We start from the raw sequence: 14,832 nt of genomic DNA, 5'->3' as shown, positions 1-14,832 counted from the left end.
TACGTTTTAATTTTTCTTTATGAACAAAGATTTTATTGAAATGTAAAGATGAAAACATCTTAATGACATATGAATTGTGTGTCCATCGGCTCCTACTTCCTTCGTCTCTCTTTCTTCTTCAAGCATCTTTTTCTTCCTTGTTGAACGCCTCCCATCATATCAGTATTCCAGCAGCCCTGATACCATCTTTCCATCACTTTGATGTCGTGGTGAAAGTGCTCGTCTTCCTCACTGACATGACCTAAATTTTCAGGTAAAGAAATCAAGGTGACTTCAAAAAGTGAATCTTGAGGTTCATCAGTCAGTTTTCCAGTATGTGGGCATTTTCATTGCCTAAGAAGTTTGCGCCAGCCTTTTTGTGTGATGCCTAAGCCTCCCTCTCAGTCAATCATTTTTGATACACAGGCGGAATCGAATAGCGTCTCTCGAATGTCAGGTTCGTCAAACTCGCCTTCTTTCAGTTTCGGGTCTGACAAACGAGGAAACATCCCGCAGAGACTTCTGAAACAGTCTCCATCTCGGCTAAGGCTTTCACAAATTGTTTCATTATGCCCAATAAGTGGTAACAGATTTCTTTTGTTTTTGTTTTGCCAGGTTCTCGCAAAAAGAGAAAGGAGCCAATGAGCTACTCATAGTATTTCCAATATATACTAACCATTAGAACTACAGCTACCGAAGTTTCAGCTTCATGTTGTTGTTAATTGAAGTAGACCGTGAAGGCTGTATCTTTTAAAACGAGTAAAAATGCTTCTTATATCATGTTGTGTGTTAATTGTAAAAAGGGTTGATAATATGACATTTTTGTTATTATGTTAGGATTCAGCACACTAAAAACAAGACTAAGCAACAACCATTAGATATCTTTTTTTACATCATACGCTCATGTAATGAATGTACAATAACGAATGAAAACTTCTACCAGAGTGAGACTGAAACCCAGATTTACTGTTTTACACGAATAGTCGCTTAAACCACGACCACCGATGTTTATACGTACGATTCACGAACGCTACTGGTACATGTTCTCCCACAGTCGAAGCAGCGATATCTCCACTAGGGGCACGAAGTCAGTAGAGGACCTGCCACAAGGAGAGGAAGTAATATTCTGCTGGTTACCAAGTCACGCTGATATTGCAACCAAGGAAGCTTATCAAGTGCATACAGCATAAACGTGCGCTGTCCCCTTATGAGTCATTCCTTCACTGTTGAGCCGGTCTTAAGCCATTCAGAGACGGAGTGTCGGAAGGTATGTTCTGTGAAAGTACCTGTCCGACCACGCCGATCCTCCTCCCGGTCACAGAGGTGGGGTGAAGTGGCGGTGATCCGTCTCCGTGTAGGTCGTACTCCTCTGGCCCATGACTTCTCGCACCAGCGAGAGGACCCCGTAGTTCGTGGGACTTGTGAATTGTTTCCATACATCATATTTTAACAGTGTTTTATATTCTGACGAGTAGCAGCCCTCTATTTTAGCTGATGACGAGAGAAGTGTGGTACACATTTTAAAATTTTATGAGTTGTCCCTACTCCAGCCTAAAGTGTTAGGATGGACGTTTTAGTGTGTTGCAGAATAGATGGCGCGTCCTTTGTCATTTGGAAATCAGGCAACTACATCTGTCTGGTATACGCTGAGGTGACGAAAGTCATGGGATACCTCCTAATTCGTGTCGGCCCTCCTTTTGCCGGGCGTAATGCTGTAACTCGACCTGACATGGATTCAACAAGTCGTTGGAAGTCCCCTGCAGAAATATTGACCCATGTTTCCTCTATAGCCGTCCATAATTGGGGCCGGCCGATGTGGCCGAGCGGTTCTAGGCGCTTTAGTCCGGAACCGCGCGACTGCTACGGTCGCAGGTTCGAATCCTGCCTCGGGCATGGATGTGTGTGATTTCCTTAGGTTTAAGTAGTTCTAAGTCTAGGGGACTGATGACCTCAGATGTTAAGTCCCATAGTGCTCAAAGCCATTTTGAACCATAATTGGGAAAGTATTGCCAGTGCAACATGTTGTACACGAACTGATCTCTCGATTATGTCCCATAAATGTTCAGTGGGATTCATGTCGGGCGATCATTCACTCGAATTGTCCAGAATATTTTTCACACCAGTCAAGAACAGTTGTGGCCTGGTGACATGGCGCATTGTCATCCATAAAAATTCAAGCGTTGTTTAGGAAGACGAAGTCCATGAATGGCTCCGAATGGTCTCCAAGCAGTCGATGTCGTGTAGTTAGCAGAGGTACTCGCGTCTGTCGTCTGCTGCCAAAATCCATTAACGCCAAATTCCGTGTCACTATGCTAACGTATACGTTCGTCATACGTCCCACGTTGATTTTGAGTGGTTATTTCATGCATTTTTGCCTGTCTGTTAGAACTGACAGCTCTACGCAAACGCCGCTGCTCTCGGTTGTTAAGTAAAGGCCGTCTGGCACTGCGTTGTGCGTGATGAGAGGGGGTAATGCCTGAAATGTGGTATTCCCGACATGCTGCTGATACATTTCCGAAATGGAATGTTCCGTGCGTCTAGCTCCAACTAGCATTGCCCGTTCCAAGTCTGTTAATTCCTGTCGTTCGGCCATAATCACCTCGGAAACCACATGAATCACCCTAGTACATGTGACAGACATCTCTGACTTCTTATAGCTTGCGTAAACGATACTAGAGCCATTTATATGTGTGCATATCACTATCCCATGACTTCTGTCACCTCAGAGTTCAATAGCTTTTTTTTTTTAGCTCTTTCCTTTTATCCACCTTTTAAAAACTGACAAAGTTTATAGTGTGTTTATGTGTGTCTATTTCACAAGAGAAGTTTTAAGAAATATTCTATCGCATTATTCCACAATTTTTCAGTGTTTTTACTCAGTTTAACCCCATTCAGCTCTCGAGACTTTTAGTATGACCACTGAAGGCTTCAGTATCGTGCGCCCAAGCAGTTCTGTTATTACCCTGCCACCAGGAATATACTGCCCTTCTCCGGGCAAAAAATTAGAAGAAGAAACGCATTTTAACCATCGGCTGTTTTTATTTGAGCTCAATATCTACCGGTTTCGGTCGTGAGCCATCTTATATAAGACAGAAAACAGATTAGGTAAATACATAGATCATTTTCTTCTCGCTGATAGAAAATCCAAAAAAACATAATAGGTAAAAGAAAAGAACAGAGCATATTCCCCAAAAGTGTAACAGAAATGTTTTCAACTTAGCAACAATTAGCATAATGATAAAAAAAAGTCCAGAAATAGGGAGAAAATGAGACAGTGTAACTCTTTACTTATTCGAGAAAAAGCTTACAAGCCTGTTCTCACTGCCTTAACCAGGAATATTTCTTTCTCCTTTTTCATTTGGTGTTAACATGCACACATATACATTCTTCAGGCAAAAATGTCAAATTTGATTCGCGTATATTAAATGAATGGCCGATGGGGTGAAGGCAGTGAGATTGCGGCGAAAACTGGCCAGGCACAGTTCGTCATTAGTCACATTACATTGCAGGCTCAGCGATCCTAATACAGATGACTCTGTGAGTAATGAATAATGTTTGCTTTCTGTAACGCCATCTTGGCTCTGTTGCCATTTTCGTTTTTGAACTTAGTCGAAAGTGAGACAAAATTATTTAAGCGGTTGCTCCACTTTTCCTCTGGAGTGGTAGGTGTATGTGTACGTTTATCCTCTGCAAACGACTTTGAAGTACAGTAGAGCGTCGATTATCCGAACGTCGGCCAACCGGACGACCGCTTAACCGAACTGTGTACTCGCTCGCACCTGTTACTCTCCCACCCTACCGTCCATCATCCCCCGCACTCCCAAACCAAATTTCCCACAGTAGTCGCCGCACTGGGCCACCGCTGGCGGAACATTGCTTCTAATGGGGCCTTCACATGTCCGAAATTCTCGGTATGCTAAAAGAAATAGACTGCCACGAATGTGATGAAGAAGTCGTTCATGAATGGATGAATATCGATGATGCAGATCCAGGACACCAAATCATGCAGGACAGCGAGATTGTGAACGTCGTCACAGATAAAGACGACGCCGCCAGCATCTCATCAATCAGTGCTCCAGAAAGTGAAGATGAAAGTATACCAACAGCTTCTGAGGCGTTCACTTGTTTAGATACTGTCTTGCGATGGTTTGAAGCCCAAGATGAAAGTGACCAGTTTCAGATATCTGTAATGAAAAAAGTGCGTGACTTAGCTGCTCGTAAGCGTGTAGGTTTCCTTAGACAGACCAAAATAAAGGATTTTTTCAACGTTAATTTTGTATACTGTGTGTATTGTTCATGCAAAATGCGTATGTAATATGTATATATTTTTGTTTAATAAACTGTGCCACATACTATATATTCCTACTGAAGTTGCCTTTGTATGTTACTTTGTAATACTAAAAGAGATGCCTGTTTCTATGAATAAATTTACTGTACAGTACTTCTCTTTGGCAAATAAACATGTACAGTTCGATTATCCGAACAAACCAGTTTTCCGAACACACATGTCCCCCAATTTCCCAGTTATTAAGGCGGCTTTCATATACGGAGTGCGGGGACCATGATAGCTTAAATGGCTCTTTGCGCGCTGTAACTAATCCTTTCTTCGTGATCGCTGCGGGAGAGGCACATAGGTTATTGTAGTATATTCATGGATTCCACACTTAAAGCTGGATCTCGAAGGTCTGTAAGTAGCTTTTTTGCGGGTTAACTGATGTCCATATGCAGGCACCTGCCATTCGTGTTTCCTACCGTCTCAGAAACGATCTCCCGTGGGGAAGCAAGCCTGTGACCATTCGTCCTGCCCTTGTTTGTATACGTTCATTACCCCTGTTAGTCCTCTTTAGCGCATAACCCAAGCACTTGAGCAGTTTCCTAGAACGAGCTGCACAACCGCTACGTAACAGACTCCTTTGCATTGTGACGAAGTTTTCGTAGCATCCTGCCAGTGAACCGTAACTGCTATTCAATAAACGCCCTTCGCGAAGTCCGAAGTATACACCGACGACCATAGGCGCTATCGCTTCCACTAAGCAACCGCACGCCCGCTTGCAGTGGGCGCCGTTATGCGGGCGACACTGGCACCCCAGTCTGTTTGCTAGCGTCCAGCAGCCAAGATACCTACCATCACAGTGCTAGCATCGTAAGTAGAGCAGGCAACTGCCAACTGGGTTATCAACATACCGCATACAGCTAATTGAAATTTCAAACACCTATTCGGACTAAGGCAGTCTTTCGCGTGCCCGAGGTAAATCGTGGAAATATCGTGTCAATGAATGTCCGCTCGGGACGCGAGCAAATAAAAGTACCTTCTTAACAATGAAATTCGCCAAACAGCCGTCTAATTCAGATACTATTTCATTTTGTTTTCGCTACCAGTTTCGGCAATTCATTATGCTATCTTCAGGCCCCATATGCACCTCTAAAAAATAATCGATATTGGCGTCCTGGGGCCCATATGTTTCTGGATGTCGTGGATTCCTAGCTCAAGTGCTTCCTTCGAAGACTTCACTGCGAGAGTTCAGTCAAGTCTTTGAAGGAAGCACGAATTCATTACATCAGAAAAATATGGCCCCAGTATGCCACTATCGATTATTTTGGAGAGGTTCATATGGGGCCTGAAGATGGCATAATGAATTGCCGAAGCTGCTAGCAGAAACAAAATGAAATGAAATAACATTTCAACTGCACGGCTGTTTGGCGAATTTCATTGTTAAAATATTTGATCAGCCGCTGTGCCATGTCCATAATGGATCAACAGAAAAGAAAAATACTTACTCGCAATTCTTGTTTTGGATCTTGGCTGTGGACTAAGTTGGAGAACTCGACAAGTGCCATCGTCCGATTTCCCAGGAACCGCTCAATGAAAGAGGGATCAAAATAAGCAAACACCTGTCTCGGCTTATCCGTATGTACTCGATCGTTTCTGATATAAGGACGCTCAAAATTTTCGAGTTACTTTATGTGCTTTTTACCGCACAATATCTGTAGACAAAATGATGGCCCAGTGGCTAGCGTGGTGGCTTCTTAATTTTGTGTCCCCTGTTCGAAACGCGATTATAGTTTTATTTATTTTATTTTTATTATTTCGATTTATCTACCCATGTTCGTAGAAGGTTACTACACAAATGTTTCTTATCAGATTAGGACACACAAGGATTTTGTATCAATTGTTAAATTACAACTGGATTTCACAGTAAGTCTCATGTGTGTATGGTATGTTAAGGGGTTACAATCTTTTTTTTAAATTCTTATATACTGATATTTCGTTCTCATATCAGTGCTTATATTCTGTTCATTTCTTTATTCTTCAGAAAGATTTGGTGCATTCCCTTTGACGATACCGATCGTAGGAACATTGGAAATACACACATTCCCAACACCACAAGCATCCCGCAAAGGCAGGTTTACCACAGTGACGTTTCTTCTTGGGAAAGAAGCGTCTTAAACATCGCTAGAGATTTCACGCATTGGCAATAATTTCGCGGCAAACCATGTATAACGGATCAGTTTTCCGGGAAGTGTTGCTTGCCATTGATTATGAGTCAAGGTACATTACAAGAATTTCACCGAAATAAGTTTCAAATAATTTTCTCATCTTTTTTTTTTCAGTTCATTCATGTGACATACAATTAGTAGACGAACAAGAACAACGTTATATCAGTATGCAGTGGAAAACATTTGTATACTAATCTTTTACAGACGTGGATATATAAATGAAAAATAAAAGTAGTAATCAGGTTTCGAATACGGAGTGCAAAATTCAAAAGCTGCAACGTTAGCCACTGTGCCGTCACTTTGTCTGGAGATACCACGCAGTAAAAGGCATATAAAGTACCTCTAAAATTCTGACAGTTGTTTTTTCAGAAACTGTTGCGTATCTATGGAAAAGCAGACACACATGTTCGCTTGTTTTGACACTTCTTCCACGGAACGAAGTTTCTGGGAAACAGGGTGATGGCATTTGTCGTGTTCTCCTCATGAGCAGCGTTACGTTTGGCTTTACAAGATTTTATTTACTTGTAATGCCCGTGCTCGAAACAATAATTTCCACCAGTGCTTAGGCCGCAGCTTCGTTTATCGTAGTAAGAATAAACTATATTCCTCTTGATTCGTTGTATGTCTCCTGTGGATGACTTAGTCTAGTCTCAGAGAAGGCACTTCATTAACATTTTTCCAATATACATTTTGTGTTTATTGAACGGCTCATGTACATTATTTGTATTTTTTGCCGTTAATATTTCATTCAAGCGAGCATGCTTATTGCGGTATTTCCTTTTCCATTTTCATGGGAAATATCAGCTATAGATACAAAAAAAAAAAAAACCCTCGCTCAGTACAATATAATTTGCAGTTGTTGCGGGTACATATGCACATATATACTGTAAATCGTAATAATAGTGCGTGTCAACTCAAAGTTAGAAGTCAAGCATTACAAGTAGCATGGCATATTGGATTGCATTACATAAAGTTTTACATCTGTTTTATTGCTTCAGTGTTTTTTTCTAATTAATGGTGGAGTCAGAAACAGTGAACTGCGGGATTTTCTTTCAGTCTCTGGCTGTAGAGTGAGCCGTGGCGGTGGCCAGCTCAGCATTGATAGCTGTTGCAGCGAAGCTTCTGTTGTCGGCACATTGTGTCGTCTGCACTCTCGATTTGAAACAGAAAAAATACAATTTAGATATTAAGGTTCATGTAATGTTGTATTACATAGACAAAAAATTTAATGTCACATATTATCTCTCTAACATTTACTACAAGGCTTGGAACTTTAATAGTGGCATATATTTATTTACAGCTCGTACAAAATAGATATGTGATTCAGAGTTTTACTGAACTTCAAAGTAGTTACGAGCGTTGTGTATAACTCGTTGACAGCGATGTGGAAGTTGTAGGATACTCTTAGTAGTGCGAGTTGTGTTGACAGTTCGAGTGACGCGTTCTATTGCCTAACAAATTTGTAGCAGTTCTGAAGCAAATGCCTTGAAGTGTTTCCTTCAGTTCTGAACTCGTGAGGGCTTAAGTCAGGGGAGTGCAGTAGGTTGTATAGCACTTAGCAGCCCCATCAGTCAAACAAATCAGTAACAGCTTGCACTGTACGTCCTTGAGCATTGTCCTGCAAAACGATTGTCAGGTCCCACAGAAAGTGTCATCATTTCTGTCTCTAAGCTGGTCATAGGTTGTGTTCCAAAGACAGAAGTGATGACATTTTCTGCAGGATCTAACCATCATTTTGCAGGACAATGATCAAGCATGTACAGTGCAAGCTGTTACTGATTTGTTTGAATGATGGAGCTGCCACGTGCTGTACCACCTAATGCACTCCACTGACTTAAGCCCTCGTGAGTTCAGCTCGATTTCTAAACTGAAGGAAATACTTCAGAGCATCCGCTTCAGAACTGCTACAAATTCGTCGGGCAATAGACCATGCCATTCGAGCTGTCAGTACATCTGGCACTGCTAAGGGTACCCTACGCCTTCCACATCACTGGCAATGGGTTATACACAATACTGGTAACTACTTTGACGGTCAGTAAAACTGTGAAACATGTATCTATTTTGTACGAGCTGTAAATAAATAGTTGCCACTATTAAAGCTACAAACTTCATATATTACAACTAATCTTTCTCACGTATCATCGCATAGTCGGGCAGTACAGCAATGTGAAAGCTGCAATATCTCGTCACACTATAATTGGCACAGGTGAAAACTAAATTGGCTTTCTTGAGCGTTACATTTGTTCCAGGTTATCGCCTATTAGTAAATCAACGATACATTTACTACTTTTACGAGAAAAGCCCCTCAGCTGAGATCAGTGAGAAGCAGATTATTTTTAGCTAAAAAAAGCAATGTTGTTTTGGAAAATGTAGTTGTAGTTCCGGAATGCTGTGGACTTCATACGAAAACAAAATATTGTGACTAGATATGGTGTATTATTATCATAAAAAAACCCTAATTTGAAATCCGTTAGAAAATATCCCTTAACAACCCAAGAAAAAACGTGTTTGAGATTTGAGAACACATATTCATGGTATGATACCATATATTTATTTATACTTTACCACTGTTCTTGTATGCATTCGTTTATAAATCAACATTTGTTATTAATAATTGAACGTGATACTTTTTTCTGAAAACAGGAGTTCCATTCTACCCAGCAGTGAAAGTGTGTATTGAAATATTTGATTGTTCTGACTTTTGCATAATAAAATAAAAAAAAAAAATTGCACAGTTCTCATGATATACCTTTTTTTTTTTTTTAATTTATGTACAAGTATATTCCGAAATCTCTTTCACAATACTCTTCTGACAGTTGCTACATATAGCCATTTATGTAATGGAGGTAAAAGTGAAGCACACAGTGAACAGTGCAGTGTGCTTTGTGTACACAGTTCAGTCTGTCAGTATACATCGGAGGATCAACTCAGATTTAAACTGTGTGTGCTTTACCACCTTAGGTTAAAAACAGTTGTCAGCACAGGAAGCTCCTGCTGAATTGGCATACACTTCATGCAACAGTGTCATTGGAACATTCAGCCACCATCATGACACACAAAGATTGGATATCTGCTTTGTAGTGGTTGCATGTGGCCAACAATCATGACACACAAAGATTGGATATCTGCTTTGTAGTGGTTGCATGTGGCCAACAATACCACTGATGGCTGCAGCCTTCAAATTATGGTTAATAGATACCCAGAGGAGGATGCAACAGAAATTTACACTGCATTTCTCCAGGAAACTTGGAGGGCAGTGTTGACTAACTGTACATTACTGTCTTGAAACAATCAGTTTGGCCTCTAGGAATCCATTATGAACAACAGAACTAACACCGCATACTCTCTCCCTGCACCAAGGGATGTAAAGAACACGAGTGGAACTGCGCTCATTCGCATCTCTTCATCAGTGAGTGTAGGACTTTTCAGATGTCCGGTTATAGTTGTAGAAAGCTGCACACAAGGCCTGCTACCTTTGCACATTTCAGCCATGCAGTCCTACGGGCTTACATTTCAGCAAGACAATGCCTGCCTGCACACAGCGAGATTTTCTACTGCTTATCTTTGTGCCTCCCGAATCTTGCCTTTGCCAGCAAGGTTGCCAGATCTGTCCTCAACCAGCTCGGAATTAAGCAGATCTAACGCGCCAATTGGATAGAATTTGACAGAATATCTGTCAGAACATCCAACAACTCTATCAATCAGTGCCACGCTGAATAACTGCTTGCATAAGGGCCAGATGTGGACCAATGTGTTATTGATTTGCTCAATTTGTGAAGGCTTTTGTGTTGAACAATCATTCAGTTTTTCTGAAATTGCAATCTTTTTTTGTCTGCTCATGAACAGCACAGCTACTGACTTCCATCCCATTTTGGTAATTCCTCAGTGGTGCATCCCTGTTTTTTTTCCCCCAATTTCGTTCCATGCCTCTTTGTTAGTTCCTCAATCTACTCACTTGATCTTCACCTACATTTGTATTAGATTTTAATGAATTCTTCTTTTTCAGAAATACTTTTCTTGCAATAGCCAGTCTGCATTTTATATCTTCTTTACTTTGGCCATCATCAGTTTTTTTACTGTCCAAAGAGCAAAACTTATCTACTACTTTCAGTATCTCAATTCATATTCTGATCCCCTCAGCATCACGTGATACAGTTTGGCTATATTCTGTTATCCTTGTTTTACTTCTGTTGGTGTTTATCTTATAGCTTCTTGTGAAGTTCCAGTCAAGCCCTTTTCATGGTGTTTGTCATCCTTGATTGATTTAAAGTGTTAACAGCAAACAACAAAGTTTTTATTTCTTCACCCTGAGTTTTGTTTATATGTATGTGTGAAATTGTGCTGTAATCCCAGACATGATGAGATACTGTGTTATTAGAGGTAAGCATTTTTTCTAACGCGATTTAAGAATGTCACAAGAAGTAGAAAAATACTTATGAACTCATTTTTCACAGATGAAGGTGTGTGGTGATCACAATACTGAAATCACATTAAAGGTGGAAATCAAAATCCCTGTCCAATCTCCAGATTTAGATTTTCTGTGGTTTTCTTATATTATGTAACATGAATCCCTTGTTGATACCTGTCTTCATTCTCAAATGGCAGTTCTTCATCTCTGAATACCTTCAGTGTCCACACGTTTTTTACGCTCTGTAATTTGTATCCTTTTCACCATATGCTTTCTGAATGGAATCATGATGAGTGTAGATAGCCACAGGAAATTTACTTGGGTCTGGACCCTTGTAATTGTTGCCTATTTGGTCGTGGTAATTAAATCACTGTGGAGCTCAATCCAGATGCTCATAGTAGTATACATGACAATCTCTTTCCTGCTTTTCAACATAAGTTTCTTTTAACACCATTTTACATACCAGAAAACATTATTACAGAATGATGTAACAGAAAGGAAGGAAGCAACCGTCTCACTAATGTTGTCAACCAGTGGGTATGGAAAATTTTTATCTAGATGACTAGAAGGGGCATCAACAACGGAGAGCACTATGCTGGCCAAAACAATTCTCATTAAATGGTTTTCTTTATATAAATTAGAATAAATGTAGTCATTCTAATGTATCTGAATTGAAACAAACAACTTTCAAATTTGCTTTCTTTGTCAAATGAACTGCGGTCTGAAATCCTTACTATGTGAAAAATTTTTGGACAATTTCTTTGTCCAGAATGTGGAGTATGTTAGTGGAGGTTCGAGAACTTTAGTATTGATTTTGAATAAAATGCCAGCATTAGTTGCACAAAATTATTTTTGATCTTTTTATTTCAGTTTTAAAATTTGTGACTGATTTTGACCTCCAAGGCTATTATCCAGTGCTTGTGTCAGACATCCTGAGAATGACTGATTCAGTCATTCTTTGTTCTCTCAGGATGTCTGACACACAACCAGTGGGTAGTGGCCTTCGGGATGGAAACCGGTCGTACAACTGATGCTGGCATTTTATTCAGAATTTTCAGAAAATTTTGAAACACAGTTTCTCCCCTTTATTTTCAATTATTTTAGTTGTTGTTATTTCCAGAATCCATGTTTAGAGTTCATTGTTGAATGAATACAGGTTTTCCTGCTTATTATTGGTTCTTCTCACTGTGAAAGAAATTTCTTTTTTTTTTTCTCAATTAATTGCAGTGTGATTTAGAGGTCAAATGTGACACATTTTGTATTTTTGGATCAAATGTGCTGATAATGACCGTATGTGGTCACCAGGTACCAGTGAGTGACACGTTTGACTCTCTCCTCCAAAAACTGAGAACTCCCAACAGTTTCTCACTATCAGTGTGTAAGTGTCATCCATGCTGCTGTGATGGCTGGTGCCTGAGGTATGGCAGTGACCCTGCCGTCTTTACATGTACACTCCTTAACTAATGTGTCTTAAGCAGCCCACTACACATCTGCAAATAGTATATGCAAGAACACTGTAAAAATGAGATGCTCTTGTACATCAGTCTCACTTATTACTTCTTGAGTCTCTGAATGGATCTGTAGGTGTCATTTCCTCATTTCTGGAGATTTTGTTAGCATTTTTGCACCTGAAGATACATTGGTGACACCCAAGATGGAAACAGCTAAAGAAAGTGGGAATTCCATCATAGAGAAGACAAAGGCCAGTGCCTGTTTGTTGAGGGTAAATGCAAGTAAGCAATTGAAGCAGAACATATCACAAGTCATGGACTTGATTAAACAATATTCTTACAGAATACCAAAGGTGTCTCCTAATTCCTCAGCTAGGAGCATTTGAGGAGGGCTAACATTTTCTTTGATCTCCATTCTTATATTTGACATATTAACAATCATAGACGAATTTAAGTGATGACTGATTCAGTTAAGCTGCACAGTCAAAGTACAGATCCATTTCATTTCTCAATGTAATTTTCTCGACTGTACCATCATCTATTCAACTCAAAACAACTTTTCATTTTGAGGGGAACCAAGCTATTTCTGGAAATTATAACTGCCATAACTTGTGTTGATGTTGACAGATTTTCTTGTAATGAAACTGTTTTTCCTTGCAGTAGCTTTTAAAGAGCTCATAGCTACAACCATATAAAGTTGCTGATGATTCGTGTATCCACTCCACCTCTATGACAGGAAGTGCTCAGCATTTTCAAAAAGCACACGTTGACACTTTTATCTAGTATTAGGATACATCATTTCATAATGCACTGTGTATAATAAAGTTCTGCAGTATGGTGAAAGGTGCAAGTGAACCCTCTGCCAAATTCTGTATGGTTCTTGGTGTTACTATTAATATGAGCGATAAAACAGTTCCTAATACTTTCTGAGCAGTAGGTGTGCCTCGCTTTGGATAGACTTATTTTAATGCTCGCCATGAGAGCGGATGCTCTGTGCAAAGCACAAAGATAGCTTAAGTGACAATACTGAGTGTGGAGGTCGCACTTGCTCTCTGTGCAAAGCTCCTTTCCAAGTATATGTCTGATAGAGACTCTTCACCCACTCCTCATAAACAATTCACAGACAGTGGGATATTGTTGAATCATCCAGATGTTTGTTTCTACTCAGGGTCAGTTCAAGAACATTATTCCACCCAAGCGACTTTTGTTTCGATGCCCCCCCCCCCCCCCCCCAATCCCTTTTTGCATCATAAAGTTTTTACTGTGTAATTTTTCATTGCTAATTGTGATACACACTATATGCGGCGGTCAGAAAAAGTGTATAAACTTTTACGTGTTGCTGGGTAGGTTGTGCTGAGAAGTAATTGTTAAGACAAAGAATTCAATACGGTGCACACACAAATCAATGCGACCCACCAGAGACAGTGTTGCCGAATATGTGCTTCATTTGGTTACTTGGAACTGAACAAGAAAGCTATGCATAAATTGAACAAGAGACAGAAGTAAGGATTAAACATGAAAAAGGCCAAGCAATCTTGTGTGCTCCCTGCTACGCTGTGAGAACAACAGACACTAATTGTATCTGGCAGACTGCTTGAATTTGCACGCATCAAGGGCTGATTGGCTTGCTTCGATGCTAATTAACTCGGAAACTGCGCAACATATCACATTTTTCCCTTAACAATTATTTCTCAGCACAACCTGCCCTGCAACAACTTTACAAGCTTTCCAGACTGTTTCTGGCCACCCTGTATGCAAATCTGGCACTTGGGGCACCCCAGCTGGATGCCCCTAGTGACTGTTACTAATTGTGATTAAGTCCTGTGTAGAAATGTTACAGTTATCTCCATGTGTCACCTGGGCATTAAACTGGCCCTCTTTCCACTCTGCCGTGACCAAGGGAATAAAAACTGTCATTGGATGGTACGGGCATTTCAGGATACTATTCTGTCTGATCTCTGGCCTCTAGTACATCCCTTTTTTAGTCTTGTGTTGTGTTGTGTGTTTTAGTAACTTCATCATTTACTTAGTAGGTGGGCATCCCATACATGATTCATGGCTGCTGTTTCATTCCTTCCAGATGAATGTCCAGATGACAGTGATGAAGATGTGATCACAGACTACTTGTCAGAGGACCAGCCGTCCGTTGAGTCCAACTCTGGTGCACCAATGGCAGTTAATAAGCATGAAGTTCCCACGATTAGTGTCACTCCTCATTCACCTGGTACCAAAGTCTATCCAGTGCTGGGTAAGTCCCTGTTTGTGCACTTATCTCTGATATTCAGTAATATTGCAATGTTTCCAGATTATTTAAATATGTAAATTATCTCCATGTGCCTCCTTAAATATATTTATCAGTGATAATAAGACTATGATAGCAACTATGACTACTGGTTTTACAAGGAAAGTTAAGAAAGGTAGGAAGATACTTTTACTTAGCAAGAGTGACAGGATACAAACAGCATAGTATCTGAGTAGTCACCATCAAATATTCAG

At 40.3% G+C, this 14,832-nt stretch overlaps 1 protein-coding gene across 1 annotated transcript in view; it reads left to right on the top strand.

Annotated features, from left to right (window-relative positions):
• Nucleotides 1-14,832, top strand: part of LOC126191481 (rho guanine nucleotide exchange factor 18) — a 640,188-nt gene that overhangs the window by 297,325 nt on the left and 328,031 nt on the right. The window contains exon 3 of the mRNA XM_049932364.1: nt 14,417-14,584. Within this exon, the coding sequence (XP_049788321.1) occupies nt 14,417-14,584 (168 nt within the window). The remainder of the gene's footprint in view (nt 1-14,416; nt 14,585-14,832) is intronic.

This window comes from Schistocerca cancellata, chromosome 6 (assembly GCF_023864275.1).
Source record: "Schistocerca cancellata isolate TAMUIC-IGC-003103 chromosome 6, iqSchCanc2.1, whole genome shotgun sequence".
Classification (NCBI taxonomy): domain Eukaryota; kingdom Metazoa; phylum Arthropoda; class Insecta; order Orthoptera; family Acrididae; genus Schistocerca; species Schistocerca cancellata.
This window is presented reverse-complemented; position numbering and strand designations above follow the sequence as displayed.